At 32.5% G+C, this 22037-nt stretch overlaps 1 protein-coding gene across 2 annotated transcripts in view; it reads right to left on the bottom strand.

Annotated features, from left to right (window-relative positions):
- The window catches only part of LOC108914497 (fatty acyl-CoA reductase 1-like), a 44426-nt gene extending 28781 nt beyond the window's left edge, over window positions 1–15645 (bottom strand). For both annotated transcript variants that reach the window (XM_023456407.1, XM_023456406.1), the window contains exons 1-3: window positions 15459–15645; window positions 11364–11448; window positions 4981–5403 (exon numbers count right to left, since the gene is read on the bottom strand). In XM_023456407.1, coding sequence (XP_023312175.1) covers window positions 4981–5403; window positions 11364–11448; window positions 15459–15644 — 694 coding nt within the window. In that variant the 5' untranslated portion in view covers window position 15645. The remainder of the gene's footprint in view (window positions 1–4980; window positions 5404–11363; window positions 11449–15458) is intronic.
- Window positions 15646–22037: the final 6392 nt, after the last annotated feature.

The raw sequence follows: 22037 nt of genomic DNA on the forward strand, positions 1-22037 counted from the left end.
TTTTTTTTTTCAAATTATTTTTGCACTTATGAGTTAAATTTAAAATTATCTCCTTTATACTATATGATATTCTTATTTGATACTTATTTTATATTCAGAGTCTTTGTATTAACAATTTAATGCTATTTTATTGTCTGCTATATTTTAATTAATTTTATTTTTGATCTAAAGTTCGGTCAGGTAATATTTCCATTGTGATAATTTTTTTGTGTATTTCCAATTTGTTACAATATACATTATTAATAAACTTTATTGTACATAAATTCTCAAGTTTTTACTAAATTATTTTATTAAAAAAGTAAAGAAAACCAAAAACCTTATTTTTTGCTTTTTTTAAAATTGTTTATTAACGATTTTTTGCATAAAATTTTCCTTTTACATTTTTTAAATAAGCTATTTCGGTGAGAAATTCAATTCTCTACATAATTTTTCCTATGAACTATATCGATATTTTGCTTCGTTTTCGTGCCTGTATTTAAAAAACTGCAAAAAAATGAGAATTATAATATATAAGGGTAAACGCGACGAAAATCGAAAAATTGGCTAAGTTTGAGCGGCCATATATCAGTAAATTTTCATCCAAAAATACTTTACAACCTCTTATTTTGAAGGAAATTTTATCTTTTTTCAGGTTGACTTTTAACAAATACAGGATGTCCCAGTGTCAGCGTACAAAAATTTACCAGAGAGTAGACCAGACCAAAATTATGTTGAAATTCTTATAAAATATTTTTCTGCGATGCACTCTCACTGAGTTACAGGGTGTTGTTTAGAAAAAAAAATAACTTTTCGCTATAACTCAAAAACCCTTTCAGGGATTTAAGTAATTTTTGGGTGAAGTGTGCATCTATTAAAGGTCCTTAAAACTACATGGTGCTTATTTCGATCTGACGCCAGGGGCGGCCTAGGCCAACTTGTCCTCAACGTTATGTTTTCATAACTTTTGCATGTCCTAGTTTTATATAATTTGATTAAGTTTTCCTGAATCTGCAATCGATTCTGAACAAAAAATGTGCTCTTGTTTCATAGATCAAAAATGAACCGTTTTCGAGAAAATTGGATCTAAATTATGGACTGCATTAATTCGTAGAAAAATGCAGGTAAAGATTTTATTTGTTATCTAGTAAGTACCTGTCATTATAAAAATCAAAGTTATTAACCGTTGAGGTACAGTTTCCCAGGCAGCTGAATGAATATGAAGAGACTAAACAAGGTTTCTATGATTTATTTAATATTTTGTTACGTCTAACTAAAAATTAAATTGAAAATTATGGAACAGAAACGAAACTATGTTAGCAAAATGATAATATTAAAAATAAATAGAAATAGAAATAAAATAGAAAACAATTATTTCAATAAATGCTCGAAATGCTTACCATTTACTTGAATGCTTGCCCAACATCGTTTGACAGGAATTGTAAACCCTTCGCAAATCAACGGTTGCTTGAATTTGCTCGGCGGCTGCTTTAATTTTTTGAAGTAAATCGTCTCTCGCGTTACTGAGTTTAGTATGCACCGGATGCTTCATATGACCCTAGTAAAAAAATCAAGTGGGTTGAGGTCAGGGAACCAGGGAGGCCACATAATAGGTCCATTTTTCCCAATCCAGCGTTGTGGGAAATGTCAATCGAGCCACGCTGATACCTGTCTTCCGCTACGGGTAGGTGCTTCATCTTGTTGGTGGTACATTTGATTTCTTAAAGATAGTACGCCATCAACAATATTTTCTAAAAACTCCGTGTATCTCTCTGAATTTAAACAATCTGAGGAGACAGAATGACTCCGTTGAAGATTCCTCCCCAGACATTTTTGGAGAATCTTCTTTGAAACGCGGAGGGTCATATCACATGCGGATTTTCAATGGACCAGACATGAAAATTTTTTAAATTATTTATACCATTTCTCGTAAAGATAGTTTCATCGCTCCACAATATCTTTTAATGGAAATTTTTGTCATTATGGATATTTTCTAACAACCTCCTGCAAAATTGTATCCTTTTTCGGAATCACCAGGATGCAATGTTTGTACTTTATATAGGTGGTATGGGTGAAGTTCTTCTCGGTTTAAAATTCTCCAGACGCTGCTTCGTGTTCACTTGCCTTTATATTCTTCGGGCACTGGTGGAAGGATAATCAACAACAGCGTCTATTACATTTTCTTCTAAAATGTTTACATCTTCCAAATTACCTCTTATTCTGGCATTTCCAATTATAACACTCCCGGTCTCACGGACTCTTTGGAAAACTCGTTGCAATACGTGCTGTGTTTGGAAACTTGCGTAGATATTCTCGTGAGGCCGCCAATAAATTTCCATCACAGAAACCGTAGATAAATATCATCGGCATACTCGTTGTTGGAAAAGTTCATAATACTCAATAACTTGTTGTTTTGGAAATTTAATTTCTCGCAACTTCGAGTAGGTACTGTAATTAATTTTGACATGTACGCTTGTAAACATCTTTATTTTTTATAATGGCAGATACCTACCTACTAGATAGCACCAAATAAAATCTGTATATGCATTTTTACGAATTAATGCAGTCGATACTTTAGACCCAATTTACTCGAAAACGGTTCATTTTTGAGCTATGAAACAAAAGCACATTTTTGATCAGTATCGATTGCAGATTCAAGAAAACTTAATCAAATTACATAAAACTAGGATATGCAAAAATTATGATGACATATCCTTGAGGACAAGTTGGCCTAGGCCACCACTGGCGTCAGATCGAAATAAGCACCATGTAGTTTTAATGACCTTTAATTCAAGTACACTTCACCCAAAAATTATTTAAATCCCTGAGAGAGTATTTGAGTTATTGCGGAAAGTTATTATTTTTTTCAAAACAATTTCAATTTCAGTACTTGGTGCGATCGTAATAAATTTATGCTAAATGAGGATAAAACTTTAACAATAATTAACTTCGGTATACTGAAATTACTTCCAAGTCATTCCATTATACATAGCGCATTTACACTCTCAACAAACATCAAGCTTCTAGGAACATATTTTGATTCTAAACTGACTTATGATGATCACATTGACCACGTATGTAAGCAAATGAATAAAGCATATTTCGCATTGTTGCGACTAAAATCTTCTCTTGATGAAAGTTGTATGTACGCATATTACGCTCTAGCATAAAATATTCATATCTGTCGTATAATACAATATGCTGGGGTCGTGGAAGAGAAATTAATCGTCTTTTTATAGCTCAAAAGCGATTATTAAGGTTAATATACAGGGTGGTCCGAATTTTATGCAGGAAACTTCGAGAGCAGATAGATCTTTTTAAAATAATAGGTGTTTGCCTTATAAATACATAGGACTGGAACGGCCTCGTTTTAGAGATACAGGGTGTTGAAGTTGTTAAAAAATATATTTTTTGTTTATATCTCCGGAATCCATAGACCGATTTCAATAAAATTTAGTACAGATAATGTATGATAGTAGGCCTTCAACCAGTGGTGTACAACTGGACATGGTCGCCCCGTTTTTTATAAAAAAATAACCTACGCCACTGTATTTTTTACAAGCTATTGTAACGAATTTGTATTCTAATGCACAAAATACGTAAAAAAGGTAACTTGATTTTTTTCCCTAAAGTTCACCGTTCTCAAGTTATTCATACCAATACAATCCCTTTGTGAAAAAATTCAAGTCACCTTTTTTACGTATTTAGTGGGATTAGAATATAAATCCGTTACAATAACTTGTAAAAAATACAGTGGCGTAGGTTTTTTTTATAAAAAGGGGTGACCCCTGTCCAGATGTACACCACTGGTTAAACCTTTAGAGCTCATATTTTAAGGAATGCAAGGTCTGTTATCGTACATTATTTGTAGCAAATTTTATTGAGATCGGTTAATAGATTCCTGAGATATAAACAAAAAATATTTTTTTAACAACTTCAACACCCTGTTTCTCTAAAACGAGGCCGTTCCAGACCTATGTTTATAAGGCAAACTTTTATTATTTTAAAGAGATCTATCTGTCCTCGAAGTTTCCTGAATAAAATTTGGACCACCCTGTATAGAGTACTGCCCACTGACAGTTGTAAACCTATTTTCAAAGAAAAAAAAACTCCTCACTTTACCGTCGATATATATACATATATTGAAATCCATTACTTTTGCTAAAAAAAATTAACATATTTTTAAGTCTTGCTCATATTACCATTCATACAACACTAGGCATGGGGTTTCATTATTAAGCATACCAAAACATCGCACCACTTTTTTTGAACGCTCCCCATATTACAATGCCATTGTTTTATTCAATAGACTGCCAAACAATATTAAAACTATTACGTACTATAGTAAATTTAAAATTAAAATAAAATAATTTTTATTGGGTAATGCCTTTTATAGTGTATTAGAATATCTCAAATCTGAAAATAATAGTTGAGTGACTATAATATAATTTCAGGCAATAGATACATATTGTCATTGCTATTTTTGTGATAAAAGTATACATTGTGCGTTTAATTTAGTGTAAATGTGAAGTATTTTAACCTTTTCAAAACGCAAGTTCAAATTATAAATTTTTCTATGTTGTGACGTGAATGTAGATTACTTTTAATGTGTATTTACAAATGTGACTTACCATATGTACATATCAATGTGTCCAAAATGGTGAAAATAAATAAATAAATAAATAAATAAATAAATAAATAAATAAATAAATAAATAAATAAATAAATAAATAAATAAATAAATACCCAGTAACTCAGTGAGAGTGCATCGCAGAAAAACATTTTATAAGAATTTTAATCTTATTTTGGTCTGGTCTACCCGCTAGTAAATTTTTATGTGCTGACACTGGGACACCCTGTGTAGTGCATCCTGATTTTCCTCAGAGAGAAAAATATTTGATATAAAAATAATATTTATATTGCTGTAAAATTTGACAAATTAATTAAAATACAATAAATAAATATCTATAAACTTTTAAATTTCAGTTTTCTTGATTTACTTACCAATTGAAGGCCTTACAATGGTTGCAAGTAGTTTGCCTTTGCACAAATCGTTAACGACATGTTCAGATAAAGATTTTGCAAATGTGTAAGTATTTGGTAAAGGATAAATATATTTCGGTGACAGAATACTTAAAGTGTGTTGATCAACTTGTTCCGCCAATGTTATAGTACTTTTCCAATCGGCATGTGCTGGATATATTTTTTCCTCTATTTCGAATTTATCGCAATTACAATATGCAGTAGATATATGCACAAACGTTATTAACTTCTTTGCTTGCAAAGCTATGTCTACTACTTCTTTAGTAGCTCTTGTATTCAGTAGTACTGCATCTCTCAGGTGATCATCGAATCTTACTGAAGCTGCTCCATGGTAGATGATGTCCACGTTTTCAATAAGAGTTTGGGTGTCTTCTTCGGTTAAACCTAAAAATTTATATATTTCTACATTAATTTAACGAAGATGGAAATAAGATATTTAGGTATTATTCGATTTGTCCACTGTCTTTTTTTAATCCTAAATTCCTGTTTTGTATCGTGTTAACTTTAGTCAAATTACGAAATTTATTATATTAACTTTACCGTACGTCGTGGTTGCCTGATTTTTAAATGCTAAACCATTTATTTGTCAAATTCACAGTGGCGCTGTGGAGAGAAAACTAACAGCTAGGAGATCGGGCGTGACTCGCAATCGAGACGGACGTGTTTTGTTAATTAGGCGTGGAAATTTGGAAAATCAAAAGTTAATTTCAGTCATCCATTGTTTGAATATCGATTTTTGTGTAATTAGTTAAAGTAGAGTGTACAACCATATTGTAAAGTTTAATATTTCCTGCAGATACGTTGTTTTTGGGTGTATAGTCACGAGTGTTCGTTACTATAACGTAGTCCCGAATTGTGGCCTGTGATTGTTTACAGGTGGTTGCTGAATATCCCCGTGGTTCCTTGAATCAGAAAAATTCATTTTGGAGAGTCCACTATCCGTGTTGACGAAATTTTAGGACCTTCACCTTGTCGTGTTCCGCTCAAGCAGATGGGTTCTTACTGATTTTTCTTAATTGGTGAGGGCTTACCTGCTAAGAGTAGTTACCGTTTCTGTGGGTTCTGAAATCACAGGGAATTCACAAGTGTAATAGTGTTGTTAACCGTGAGTAGCCTATCTGCCGAAATATATCTGAAATCTAACCAAAATATCGATTTGTGATTTTCCAGCTGTCCTAACACCTATATCTATATTATCTCATTATTAGCTGCCAACCCTGAACAGGCCGATTCTATGATCAAAACTAAGTAAAAAAGTTCACACAAACATGGGTCCGGAAATGCTTCCTAAGGGCACAGGGACCCATTGAAGAGGGAGGAATGGAAATCATTTTTTTGCAATATCTCTCAATCGCGTTGTGATAAATGAATGAAATTTGGTATACACAGCTAAATTTTGATGAGCAATTTGATGGACTAATCCATTTATTTCCACAAGGTCCATTGGGGTGGGTACGGGGGGGCCCTTGGTACTTTGCGTGTGTAACTTTTTCATCTTTGACTTTTTAACAAATTGGACAGCAAATTCCGTTTTCCCGAACTGTTTTACGTTAAAAAGGTACTCTTGTTTCAAATCGTTATCTTTAACGGTTTCTGAGAAAATCGCTCTTGAATTAATCCCACTTTGGTCAATTTCATAGTAATTTAAACAAAAAAAAATATTTTGTTTAAATTTAATCTAATTTTAATAAAAAAATAATAATAAAAAATTAAATTAAATAAAAATTAATCCTTTAAATGGAAAAGAGAGGAAAGGAAAATTATTATTATTATTTTTTGTTTAAATTACTATGAAATTGACCAAAGTGGGATTAATTCAAGAGCGATTTTCTCAGAAACCGTTAAAGATAACGATTTGAAACAAGAGTACCTTTTTAACGTAAAACAGTTCGGGAAAACGGAATTTGCTGTCCAATTTGTTAAAAAGTCAAAGATGAAAAAGTTACACACGCAAAGTACCAAGGGCCCCCCCGTACCCACCCCAATGGACCTTGTGGAAATAAATGGATTAGTCCATCAAATTGCTCATCAAAATTTAGCTGTGTATACCAAATTTCATTCATTTATCACAACGCGATTGAGAGATATTGCAAAAAAATGATTTCCATTCCTCCCTCTTCAATGGGTCCCTGTGCCCTTAGGAAGCATTTCCGGACCCATGTTCATATGAACTTTTTTACTTAGTTTTGATCATAGAATCGGCCTGTTCAGGGTTGGCAGCTAATTATGAGACACCCTGTATATTGTTTTATATATATTTTTTCCTTGCTTATTACCGCGATCGTTGTAGTCTTTTATTGATTAGTATCGAATGTTCTAGAATTCTCAGTATACCTACGTCATATCCGTTACCGCCATTTTGTGAGCTAATCACTGTCAATTTCAGTTTTAACCATACTTTTTAGCCGGTCATTTTAGTTGAAATTTTAACGATATTTACTATACCTTTTTGCAAATTTTAGTGATTTTTATTTGCAAAACTAATTTTATTTACTTCCGTGTTTCAATTGATAGTACTTTCTTGATCGTCACTTCTGTTTATTAATATCTTCGGGTTGTGATAAAATAACTTGTTTTCGAATCTCCATTTTCATATTTTAACTTTTGCAAGTTTTTAGTAGAATTATTGTTGTAAATTTTAGTCATCGAGTAATTTGTTATTGAGCTTAAATTATGTTTTCACCTACAGGGTGATATTTTTATAGTCACATTATATCGTTTTCTTTTCATCATTACGAACTTTCTTCAAAAGTTTGTATACAGGGTGAGACTTAGTCCCTGTTACTGATTAAAATTTTAATCATCATTAATTATAAGTAGCATAGTTAATAACCTATTCACATTTGTAACTTTTGAAAATTTTGTTTGTTTTTAAAACTTATTGTACATTATTGGTGATCTGGCTTGAAATTATTTTTCATGTAAACCTGCTCTGGCCTTTGACACATCTACGAGGAATAACGAGTACTCGTACACAGCCTGGGTCTGGTCTTCGTATACGCCACTGCCATCCGAGCCACCACTGCAGCTGTTGCTGGACCACTTGCTATAAGCCATTGCCATCAACCGCTTTTCCGCTTATAACCGTGCACACCATTAGCATGGAAGGTTTTTGTGTTGGCCAGAGGACTAAACGACATATCACTCCGTTCTGTATAACCTTTCTATTTTTTTCAGTCATCAATAGTTTAGATTAATATTTATTTGAGTAACTTACAATTTTAAGTAAAAAAAATACAACTGTAACTAACTTCTATATTTTAAATTGATGTATTTCAGTTTTTGTTTCTCTTTTTATTAAGCCGAATTCCTTAAAGTAATTTAGTACTAGTGGTAAATCACTTGGCGCCTCAACAAGTGACCAGCAGAGACATAGGTTTCTAATCTTACTGAAAGCTATCCCCCCTTGACCCCTAAGTTAGTTGAAGCTAACTTTGAACTTCCACGGAATTGCCAATTATTCCATAGGTGAAAACTTAGAGTTTACTCTAGGGTAGTTTCAAAGTAATCCTGGATGAAACATTGATCTTTGAAGATTGTACTGTTGGATGTTTCTGACTTGGGGGGACTACTATAAACTTGAAATAAGGAATTAATCTTTTTTACCTTTTAAAAAATGCGTAGGGACTTAGGGCTGAATTTTTCTTTATATCCCGTTCGAAGAGTGACCAAATCTTATGATGCAGCTTAACTGATCACCATAAGATAATGTTAATGGACTGTATCTTCTGTTTTGTTATAATAATGAGGAAATTATGAGCAAAGTGAAGTTTTCTATATTTTATTTATTTTTTTTGTCAAGTACACAAATAATCGTTTTTTAAATTCAATTCAGAGAGATCTGCTTCTATATAAAAACTCTGTTGCTTAGATACCTAAACCAAATTATTTATTACACATTTACTTAATCCGCTTTAGTATACCGATACATATGTACGAAACCAATAAAATGCAAGTAAATAAAGGATCATGCTGCATTTTATTATAAATAATTTTAATAGTTGTATTAACTTAGTGCAAAATGTTTTAACAAGCCTGACTTCTCGAAGTCAACTTTCGTTGAAAGAAAATAAATAAATTTGTAGGCACACTGTATTTTATCAAATAAAGAAAGTCGGCACACTAAATACTCGAATATACAAAATACATTACACACGGTTACAAAACCATTAACAAACAATTTAAAGCGTTTATTCAAATCTACCACCCTCCATATCTCCCGCATTTTTCCCGCACACATTTTCAAAAAGTTCACGCTTTAGAAGCAGCTAATTTCCCCAATCGTCTTGAATTTTGCAATTGGTTCCTAAATCGAAATGCAGCAGAACCTAACTTTATTAACAAAGTGCTCTGGACGGATGAATGCTGTTTTACTCGTGCTGGCATTTTAAACATGTAAAAAACAAAAGTATTGCTTTCTCAAAAACAATAAATACCTACCTTAGTTACACCAAAGTTTACATTTATTATGTAAACATTGGTTATACGCAACTGCATATTGAATAATAAATTGAAATACTAAAACTGTGTATTATTTAACATAATAAATTATAAAACGTGAAAAGTTTAATAATATTAAAAATAATAAAATAACCGTACATTCGAAAACAATCATCCCTATTCATTACATTCAATTTGATGACACGATTTTCCTTTGATAAAAGACCGACAACTTTTTGATCTACTTTGTATGGAATACGATCCTACTACAGTTCGTATTAGTCTAGGAGCCAGATAGGGTTCCGTGTACTAGCTATAAAAATAAACTTTTTACAGCCGTTTAAACGTTTAATTTGTTGATAACAATTAAACAGACCACTTTCAGGCTTTGCGACCAAGTTTTTTGGATTCAGGAGGTCAAAATACTTTAGAATAAGTTATTTGCACCCGTGGCACTCTGATTGGCAACGGAACCCTGTCTGGCTCCTAGTCTATAGTGCACGTGTAAATTAGAAGGTTAATGACCTCGACACAGATTAGCCTAGGTTGGAAACACGTACCGAGTTGTTTATTTGTCTCCGTCCGATTGTTTTTTATCTTCTATTACAATCAATATTTAAATACTACATACATTTCTCCCTCTCTTTATAATTTATCTAGTGAGTGTTAGTTTTTTGTGTCATTATTTCTGTAATGAAATTGAAATGGTTATGAAATGAAATTTAAATTATTTGAACACTTGGAGTTTAGTAACTTCAATATTAAATTTTATTTAAAGTGAAACATAGCTAATTTCTTTGCAGCCATAATAGTCACATTTGGTCAGATGAAAACCCGCACACTACTCGTCGGTTTAGCTTTCAGAGGAGATTCGGAGTCAATGTATGGGCAGGAGTATATGGCGATCGTTTAATTGGACCGCATTTTCTACCTGAACATTTGAATGGGCCGCGTTACTTTCAATTTTTAGTAGAAGATTCTAATGATAAAAGTGTGAAGAAGATCAAAGTTAATGGCGCAAAGTATATTTATTATTTCATGTACCAAAATTTTCTTTTAAATGTCTACTTTCAATTGCTACAAGCTGTTTATGAAAAAAACAAAATGGCGACACAATATGCTGGCTATAAGCTAAAAAAAAAACATTGTCAAATTTATGAAAATGGAATTATTAATAGTATTTTGAGTTTAAAAAGCTTAAAAAATGAACAAAAATGCTATATAAAGTAAGTGTTAAGGACACTTTTTTAAATACGTAACACGGCGGATCCAGTATTTCGTATAAAATTTAAAAATATCCCATAAAATGGCCAATGTTTGTAATAAACCATACCACTTTTAATTGCTGAACTTTTAAAAAGCTTAAAAAATGAAAAAAATGCTATATAAAATAAGTGTTAAGGACACTTTTTTAAATACGTAACACGGCGGATCCAATATTTCGTATAAAATTTAAAAATATCCCATAAAATGGCCAATGTTTGTAGTAAACCATACCACTCTTAATTGCTGAACTACATTTGCTGACGCATAAAAATTTAAAGAAAATTTGAAAATAATTGAAAATGGCCGACTCAAGATGGCGCCTTAAACTAAGTTAACCATTTATTTATTCAGATTCAAATTTATAGCAAGTGAAAGTGAAAACATTCCATGTACCCTTTATTCAATAAATCAACAAATTCAACATGGTGATAACCAATATGGTTCCCAGAAGGAGGTAAGAAAGAGGTTGTTAAAATAATGACAGTTTGGGATTAATATAAGCGTGGCGTAAAACAGCATTGTGTTTTACACAGATTCAAATCCATTGAAAACTATAAGCTCCCATCATATCTCATTTTTCATGTAAGCTCAGGTGGATGATATAATTATAATAATGCGTCATCTAAAATTGTACGTACCAAGTTTGGGTTTGGCTAAATCTCCACATATAGGTACTAATTTCTTAATAGCTTCGGGATTAATCTTCTTTAAACTATCGAACAACTAGAAAATAACAAACATCGAACAATACCAATAAATTCAGTCATGATCGGTGAGGATTATGTTACAAAAAAGTAGGCCAATGTTGTGATTGGTGCATACAAATGTACTGTACGCTGTTTCAATCCTGGATAGCGGTATATGGTTTATTTTATATTCCTATAATACAGGGTTCTTTTTCTTGGCATACGTTATAGTAAGACATTTTTTTATATCAAAATGTAACAAATTATCACATGACCATTGATATATTTTATTTAAATTGTTTTGAAGTAATATTATATTGAATTAAAAAGATTAAAACCCTGAGGGACGCCGGATAAAACAATGGAATGAATGAATGTATAATCACATATGGAGACATATTATTATTATTTCCTATTTTGTGATTAATGTTATACAGTTTGTGGCGTGTATAATCTATAAAAATTAAACTACAGCTTCCTAACGATATTTGTAATAGAAAAGTCTTATACGAAAAAGTTATATTTTTGCGTTTTTTTTCGTAAATTAAATTTCAATTATGGATCAAAATATTTTCCCTGGAACGGTCCTGTCCGTGTTTTGTACGATGAGTTACGTGCTGTAGACTAGCCGCGTAAACAAATCGTCGTTGAAAGATAGAAAGATGCCTTTCAATTTTTGGGGAATTTTTCAATGCAAAAGTACAAACTAAGAAAAATAGATATTAAAAAAACTGATATTTCCTTATTATAATAATTAATTAATAATTATTATCTTAAATGCATTGTTGTTACTGCAAGATTCTCAAATTCGGGTATTCCCTTAATTGTGTCAGCAGCTTCAAGTATACGGTTTCGCAATTCTTCCACCGTATTAATTGGAGTATTGTAAACCAATGACTTCAAGTGACTCCAAAGATAAAAGTCCGTTGGAGTTAGATCGGGTGACCGAGGTGGCCAGGGTACAGGACCAAAGCGTCCAATCCATCGCCGAGGAAACATTTCATTCAAAAGTGTCGTTACTTCTCGAGTACTGTGTAGAGGAGCCCAATCTTGAAGAAAAACAAGCGTGCCCGAACTTGTAATGCCACATCGTCCAATAATTCAGGCAACCGGTTCTCCAAAAGTCGGCATATGTCGGTCCATTTAGTCGTCCTTCAAATAAATAGGGATCCATAAGTAGGTACATCGCCTATTATGCCAGCCAAAATATTTACCTATCAACCGATGTTGAAAATGAGTTTCTCTAATCTCGTGGGGATTTTCGTCGGCTCATATGTGCATATTATGAAAATTCACTTCATCACGGGTAAATGTCGCCTCATCTGTTACACAAACATAAGCAGGAGCGTCTACTTGATTAGCACATTGCCGTATAAACCATCTGCAAAAACGTATTCGTTGATCACAGTCCAGGGGTAAAATCTGTTGAACTGGTTGCAGATGATAGGGGTGTAACAGCTGGCACCTTAAGACGCGATGTACGGTACGAGGTGAGGTTCCTACTAGCTGTGCGAGTCGTAGAGTACTAATTGTGGGCTCTTCGTCGAGATTTTCCAACACTGCATCTTGAACATTAAGGTTCACTTGCTGACCATGTCCTTCTCCTCGAGGAATAACAATTCCCGTGTCTCGCAGCCGCTGAACGCACTGTAGGATTGTACATGCACATGGGGGGTGACGTTGTGGCCATCGTTCTCGGTACAACCTAGTCGCCGCGAGCGCATATTCTCCGGCTACACCATACACTAACACGATATCGACAAGTTCGGAAAGAGTAAATGCATTGTTTTCTCGGTTCATTGTAAAACTAGTTTGTGCGCAAACTAAATAATTAAGCAAAGTAAGAAATAAGAATCTCATTTTTAATGTAATCAGCACGCTATTCTCATTTTTTAAATTCTTTATAAAAATTACACTGTCACTATCGTGGAATTACAAAATAAAAACTTTGTCTGGAATCTTCCCCTTTTTAACAGCACTGATGGATCGATGCACGATGCTTAATATTTAATAATTAAGTGAATAATGAAGTCAATACAAATACAAAATGAATTGACTGCATTAACGTGTAAAAATATTTCCAAAGTTTTTAATAAATAACACAAGGTCGGCCTTCATTTTCGCTGAATAAATGAACTTTAATTTACAATAAAACGCGAAGGTAGAACATTTTCGGATAAGACTTTTCTATTACAATATATCATCAGGAAGCTGTAGTTTAATTTTTATAGATTACACGCCACACCCTGTATACACTACTGAAATGTTTAACAAATGTATCTAATATTATCTTTCCACTCTTATATTCAATATCATCTAGAATTATAACTTTCGGGAAAGCAGACGATCCTTTTTTATTATTCATACATTGACCTTTTTATAATTTAAAGATGGACACGAATGGGATGTGAACTTATTAATTGAATTTTATAGATAATATACTCAGTAACGGATGATATGTCTTTATTAACGAAACTAAGTAAGCTACGGTGGACAGTGCAAGGCAGATGTGATATATCTAATATCTAAAATGCGGTCTATGTAATTTGTTATTTTATTGCGTCTATGACAATAAAAAAAACTGCAGGAAGTGCATTAGCTCGATAACATAATATTTGCATAATACCGTCTCAACCCAGAAATATTAAAAATGTGTGCTCATATAAAAAATTCACATTTATCAGAAAATTTGTTACAGAGTTAATACACTGAAAGAAATATGCTTATTAAACTGTTTATCTAGAATAGCGCATATTAAAATTTTTATAACAAATATACAACTTTTATTAAAAAAAGCAATCATCTCCATACTCATTATTCAATGAGTTTAACTGGAAGGTGCTTAATACACCTTATGCATCTATGAAATAAAGGTTATAATGAATTACTTATACATTACTAGGTGTTATAGACTTTATATTCCAATTGTATAGTAGGAAAGATTTGTTGTATAAAGACCAGTATCCAAATTTGTATATAACAATTGTATTAACATAATTATTCGTTTATATACTGAATATGTTTCCGTTTTTAACGTGTAAAACGCGTCTTATAATGGTTAAGTGATCGTCACCTCTCGGTGCATAATCGGTTATGATCGCAAAATTTCCGACAGTCCGCTGTGCATCGACTAGTATAGGCACATGTTTTGTGGGATACATGACCACATCGCGTTGTGATGGAAAAGTGTCTAACTGTTTTGTGGCTTGTAATTGTTTTGTTTTTTCAAATGTAAATCTTGTCTAAATCTTAAAAATTATTATTTTGTATACCCTATTAGAAACCGCTGATGTTGTGTTACATGAGATGGAAGAACAGAAGGTTAACGGTGACAAAGAAGAGCATGGGTATGAAGTCAATCAACCAGAGAAAATAGAATTAGATGGAAAGAAGCTCAACCTTTCAGGGAATGCTTCATTCTTAAGGTGGAAGAGTTATTGTGCAAATTCTCATGTAATACAAGAAAATACGGGTGTATCGTTGCTAAGAAAATAAGCTGGATAATAAGTTTTGGGAGCGATTTGTCATCATTTTTAATACGTAAATGTATGTTTTATGTTTACATTAGAACCTTAATAATTGCAATAACAGTTATCCAATAAAATTTCTGAAAATTGCATGTCATTTGTTTTTAAGTCATACAGAGTATACAACAGTTTAATACATTTATTATTATGAAACCTATAACCAGTATTAGATGTTCTAATAACGATATGGAACACTTTAATAACAGTTATTGCTATTATTTCGTAAAGGGTATAAAAAACGTTGTATACTAGTTATAAAATAATTTAATAAAGAATAAGGTTAATCACTATACAACTGTGCTAGCAGTACGCGTTTTATATCCAATATTCACCTGTTTAACTGTCACATATAGTATACAATGGTCTTATAATGGCATATAGAATTCGAATAAAGAATAAAGCGCATTTCTTTCAGTGTAGTACACACGAAATCAATATATTTATCAATGAAGTCTACAACTATCTCTTTACATGAATACACATTTATCACCGAGGTTACATCTCTCTTTTAAATGCTTACTTGATAATCGGTGATTACTTGAAGCCTTTCCTCGGGTGTTTTGTCTTTCTTTTTCCTTAAAAGTACATAAATTTTTTCAATCCCACCACAAGATCTTAATAGTTTTTCAATGAGCACTTTTCCAATGAAACCCGATCCTCCAGTTATAAGAATGTATTTACCATTAAAAAAGTCTCCGACAGACATTATTTAAAATTAATGTAAAACGAAATCTAAAAAAAAAANGAGAAACAAACTAATACATAATATAATTTAGCAAAGTTCTTGAACTCTATTATATAAGCATGCATAAATTGGTAAACACCGAAAAAATGATTTGGTAATTAGGTCTACCAAGGCTTTCTCCTATGTCACCACATATTTTTTAAATATTATTTGTTTCCTTATTACATTTAGAAAGGAGTCTTGCAGAGGTAATACGATGTCTCATTCATTAATGTCCTGCCATAGATCTAATATACAAGGTGTTCCACGACGACGAGACATTAGACATATTTCAGAGACTACTTCGATATTAATTTTGAAAATTTGGGCAACAGTATTTTCGGGCATGCCCTTCTCAAGTAAAATAATTGCGTCCACCTAACGCTTCCGGTTATACCGGAAGTTGACGTCATTTTCGTTATTTTAAACGGAAATTATTGCAATTTTGAATTCTACGTCAATTTTTAGGTGAACTTTCATAAACCGTTTTTGATATATTAAATTTTTTTCAAAAAAGATTTAAAAACCACTGCCTAATTAAAAAAAATGTGCGTTTTACAATAATAAAGTTAAAGCGATAAAATTTATAGTGGACGTAACTAAAACTCTAAGTTTCCCTGCCATAATTTCAAAATGACTTAATTTCATACAGGGCGGTAGAAATTTAGTACCGAATTTAGTTAACTTTAAACCATCTTAACTTTTTCTTTTTTTTTTAATGAAGCAGCTTGTATATTTTTGCGCAACCCGATGAACAATTTTGTTCTCTTTCGAATGGTATAGTGGTTCCCTATACCTATCTTTTCTGGTTTTTAAGGTATTTACTGTTTTTAGTGCAATCAACGGATATCGCATAATTTCTTGCAAGGATGGCTGTGAAATTTTTAGTGGAACTTCAAAACAAGCAGCTAATCACATACAGTGAATGCTTATTCGAGTACTATTTATTGTTAAAGATGGAAAACGTTAAAATTTATTCAAATGCTGACATTCTAAATTTATTATTTATTCACGGCAACGACAGAGGATCTCTCCTTTGGCATCGCGCGTCGTCGCATTGTGGAGAACGTGATGCCGATAAATTTTACGCGGCCAGTTACGGCTTTTAATGACGGTTCAGTTATGGTATGTGCAGGCGTATCCATTAATATCAGAACTCAGTTGGTAATCATTCCCATCATTGACTGTCGAAAGGTACATCACCGAAATCCTTAAAACCACACGTCCTGCCCATGCGTACAAACAGGAGGAATTGTTTCATTCTCATGCAGGATAATGCTCATCTTCATACCGCAAAACGTACGATAAAGTTTATTCACGCCAACAATGTGGTAACTCTCAACCACCAACCTATGAGTCTCGACTTGAACCCGATTGGGCATGTTTAGGACAATCTCGGGCGTCGATGATCACGAGACTATCCACAATTACAAAATCATCATCGCTTGACCACAGACAATATAGCGTATGGCTACAGACTGCTACTTAAATGCTGGACATTGGCAACCCGAAATGGAAGCAGGGTCTCCTTAGCCGGCTTCCAGCTATAAAATTTAGCGTGGTAACTCTTCTACTTGGTAATAGGCGGCAGTTCCAGCGGTGGCTTTGTTGCCAAATAATAACTGCTAAATAAATTTAATGCTTTCAATTATGTAATTAAAGAGATATGGAACTTATCTTGTGTTTGGAAATCACATTTGCCTTAAATGTTAAATAAAATAAATCAAGTTAGAATTAAAACTATGAATTTACCTAATTAATTATTTATTTTATATCACCTTGGAATGGGAAAATTCAAAAACTCGAAATTAATGTTTTTAGATTTGTGCGTCGACTTCCAATATGGTACGATATTAACACCTATGTTTAAAAAAATTGCATTATACAGGTTGTGTATCCTTAGATGGGTACTGCCTCTTATTGTTGATTTCTTTAGATAGGTAAAATAATTATTGACACAAGTGTTGCATATCATGGATGTCATTGGTAGTGCTCATATTTGTGACACAAGGTGTTCAAAAAAATTAACACAATGTAAAATTGCTGGAACCTCAAGGAGTAGTTGAATACGAAATTTATTTAAAAAAAAAAAAAACAACAAATCATCAATCAATACAGAGATAAGATAATGCGTTCGCTACTGCTGTTGCAATTTTTGACTAACTTTTTTGTTTTTCGACATACTGACTTCGGACCGTTTCCATTCAACGCAGAACGGACAATCAGAACCAGAGTAGTGGGGAGATTTTTTTAATTATTTTTTCAATTCAACGCACCGTTTCCGAATTATAAGACCTTTTTTACTGTATCACCTCACACACCTCTTCTTTCCGAAATTTATTTTCCACATACGGACTTCGGACCTTTTCCATTCAACGCAGAACTGTCATACAGAACCAGGGGTGTGGGGAGATTTTTTCAATTATTTTTTCGATTTAACGCACCGTTTCCGAGTTATACGGCCTTTTTACTATAACACGACATACCTCTTGTTTCCAGAATTTATTTTCGACATACGGACTTCGGACCTTTTGCATTCAACGCAGAAGGAACATACAGAACCCGGGAGGGAGGGGTTGACATTTTTCAATTATTTTTTCGATTCAACGCACCGTTTCCGAGTTATAAACACTTTTTTATCCTATGACGTCACACACCGTTGGTCCCGATTTTTTTTTTTACATGCGGGTTTTGACGTTTTTCACTCGTTCACCATGGGAGATTTATTTGTTCACCATGGGAGATTTTTTGATACTTAAGAGTCTAAGCAAATACTGTTTTTTTTTTTTTCATATATTGTGACACCCCGCTCTGCGTCACCCACCGAGTGCTCTACTCAGAACCAAGGGGAAATTTGTTTATATTTCCAGCCATTTCCGAGTTACGAGCAAAAACCATTTTTTTTTCTTATACTGTGTGACATCATAGATCGATAACGAAGGCTTAACAAGGCCACGCGCTCTACCCCACGTTCCCTCCCTAGGTGTCCTGAAATTGCTGGGGAGACTCCTGAAGACAGCAGAGAGAGAGAGAGAGAGATAGAAGCTTTCTACGAGGACAGAGTCACTCTATCTCTATCGCACACTATAACTCTATCTCTCTCGCACACAATCAGACAAAAACGACAGAAACGAACCTTCTTTTAAAAATACATGGGATTTATCATTATTAGAATAACCCATTTTAATTTAAAAAATTAAAAAAATTACAATGGGTTATTCTGATGACGAAAAATAAAACATAATTAACTGTATTATTCAAATAACAATAATGTGCAAAAGTTCTTCAGGAATATTGGCAAATTTATTTTGGAGGAAGAATCCCGTCAACGAACACTAAAAAATATTATTAGAAACCTTAGGTGGCCAGAAAACAGCCCCGATCTCATTGTCAGTCCTTTAGACATATTTTTTTTTCCCTGAAAGTTTACAAATATTGAAAGAAAAATACAGGACGAAATGCTTGATAATTTTGAATTTGTTTTTGAAGCAATTAATAGTAAATTGAAACATATTTTCAACTGTATCATCACAATCACTTGCATGTTGATTTGTAAAAATTGTAGGTATATTAATGTTATTTCGTTTTTAGTTATTCTCCTTATGTTGTTGTAAAGGTTAGTTATAAAAAGCGTTGTTTGTTATTTTCATAAGGATGAATTTTAATTTTTTTTAATGATTTTTTTTATTTTAAACATATATATTTTATGCCAGTAAATTTTGATGTCAAATGAAATAAAGGAAAAGTCGTACATTTGTATTTAAAGTTTCTTTCTATCTTTAATTATTAAACCTATAAGTGGATGTCAAAATACAAAAAAAAACCTGTACCTACATTCCGCGACGTACTAATAACCCACCTTGTATATTAAATAAATTTATCGTCATCATCAAATATTAAAAAAATTATATTACAAGCTGTTTAAAATATTATTACGAATTTTGTTTATTTGGAAATATATTTTCTGCAGTATTTCAATACCAAAAAATGAAAATAGTAGGTAGCTAATTAACGAAATTATGATTAAATAACTTGATTGTAACACCACTGCAGAATATCATATGATACATACATAGATATTCGTTGATTCTTTAAAAACATTTTTATCAATACCTACATCATACATTGAAGTAAATACAGCAACGCAAAAAACAGATATCGATAAAAAAAGTGTACAAAAGAAATCCGTAAGTACGCCTGGCAATATTACCAAAGTCTTGCTTATATGTTGCTAGGATACGGGTAGGCATAGGCGGGTAGGCGATAGCTATTTTGTCTGTGGCTTGACCCAGGTTCTTTTATAAACTTGGCAAGGAATTACGCAACGAGACATCCGGCGGTGCATTAATATGCGAGACCGCTTAGAATCTGTGATCAGGAACAGAGGCGGCAATACACAATATTAAATTGTAATCTGCAATGTCATATCAGCCAATTTTTTTCTGACGTTTGTGAAGCTTGTGGATATGTTAAAAAAAATAATTTTTGAAAAACTTAATTTTTTATTTTTTGAATCATGAACGATTTTTTATGAAGAAAATATGGATTATTGCTAAGAAACATTTTTAATAACATATTACATTGATTTTCAGCAAAAACGACAAATTTAAACAATCCGGGCACTAAGAAAAAAAAATCGCAGCGTTTTTTACTTTTTCTCTAACCAACATGTTCACTTTAAAAAAATGTTTTATCATAAACCCATAATTACGACTTGTAGAGAATACTTTGGAGTTTTCAAAGCCATGCTTGGATTTTCTGTACGACCATTATTTCTGGAGTAATTGATTGCCAGTCAAAAATTACTTACAAATAAACGTACAAGGCACCGGAACCTCTCAAATTAAAGATAATTAAGTTATCTAAAAGTACTTTATGATGAAATTATCAAAAAAAATTTTTTGAAAAAAGCAAAAATTTACAATCTTTTTTTTTCGTTGATATTCTTATGATGACTTATGATTACTGCTGACGTTAAAAAATTTTAAACTGCATATCTGAAAACCAGACACTTGAAACCTTAATTTAAGTAAAGAGTAATTTTGATAGAAAACAGATCTCTAATTAAAAATTATAAATAGAATAGGCTTTGCTGGCACATACGCACTCTTTTGTCGACATTCTCCATGACCCTTTTACATAAATGCCGATACGTCGCTTAATTTCCTCCTTCAAGGTGTGGGTGGTCATCGGTTTGTTAGCATAATCCTTAGACTTTCACCATTAACTGTTACTACCTGACTAGCTGTATTTTTGAAGAACATTGGTCCAATGATGCCTCCAGCCCAAAATCCGTACCAAACAGTAACACATTGTGGATGCATTTGTTTCTCAACAATCCCTCGTGAATTTTCTGAACCCCAAGTGCGGCAATTGTGTCGATTAACGATGCCATCAAGATGATCGTTGATGGTAATTTTGTTGAAAAATCCACTCTCTTCATTCTACGTGGTCAGTAGGCTTCAATTCTTGAGTCAATTGAACTTTGCAAACATGGAGATACAAATCTTTCGTGAGAATACGCTGTACTTGGCTTCTGGAAACGTCCAATTTTATGTAAAATTTAATTATAACAACAATTTTATGTGTTTGTCTAGTTTCTAACATGTGTCTAATTCCATTGGCCTCTACTTTTTGAGTTCCGTTGTCTGAAGAAATTAAAATTTAGAGAAGTACTACAAAGCGATATCTTCACATTTTTTGATAAAAGATGCCACTTACGAGGTCCTCGTATCCAGACATTTTTATTCAGGTATTACCTTTAGAATATAAATAGAACACATAACTACATATTTATTTTTTAATGTGACATAATAGTTGTCAGCAAAATTCAAATGAATTTACTGTTTACACTTATATATACATAATGACGTGAACAACAAGGTCACTTTTTGAATACAATAAAGAAATTAATTCATTGAATTTTTAAAACCATAATATACAGGGTAGCCCATCGAAAATGTACCGCAAGGCATTACCGGGTAGTAATGAACTTTTCGGTAAAATCCAATCAATCGCTATTCTGTAAAGTGCAAATCATTTGAAAATTTAACAGATATCCGTTATTTGTGTGTGTGTTTTAAGTCCATGGCATAAATTGAGGGAGTGATTCTTGTGGCAGTTTAGGCCCAAAAGCTGCTGGTTTCCAAAATGGAGGACGTTAAAGTATTTTAAAAATATCACACTTATATAACTAATTAAAGAGAATAATTCGGTATATTTCTGTATAGATCTATCTTTTCATTAAAACCCTCAGAAAAACTAGTACACTGGGTTTTCAGAAAAATAATAGGTACTTTAATTTCCTGTCATATTTCTGATAAAAAAAAGATGAAGTTGAAATGTAATTACGTTGTAAGAAACAATTAACTTGGT

Source organism: Anoplophora glabripennis, unplaced genomic scaffold (assembly GCF_000390285.2).
Source record: "Anoplophora glabripennis isolate ALB-LARVAE unplaced genomic scaffold, Agla_2.0 scaffold1312, whole genome shotgun sequence".
Classification (NCBI taxonomy): domain Eukaryota; kingdom Metazoa; phylum Arthropoda; class Insecta; order Coleoptera; family Cerambycidae; genus Anoplophora; species Anoplophora glabripennis.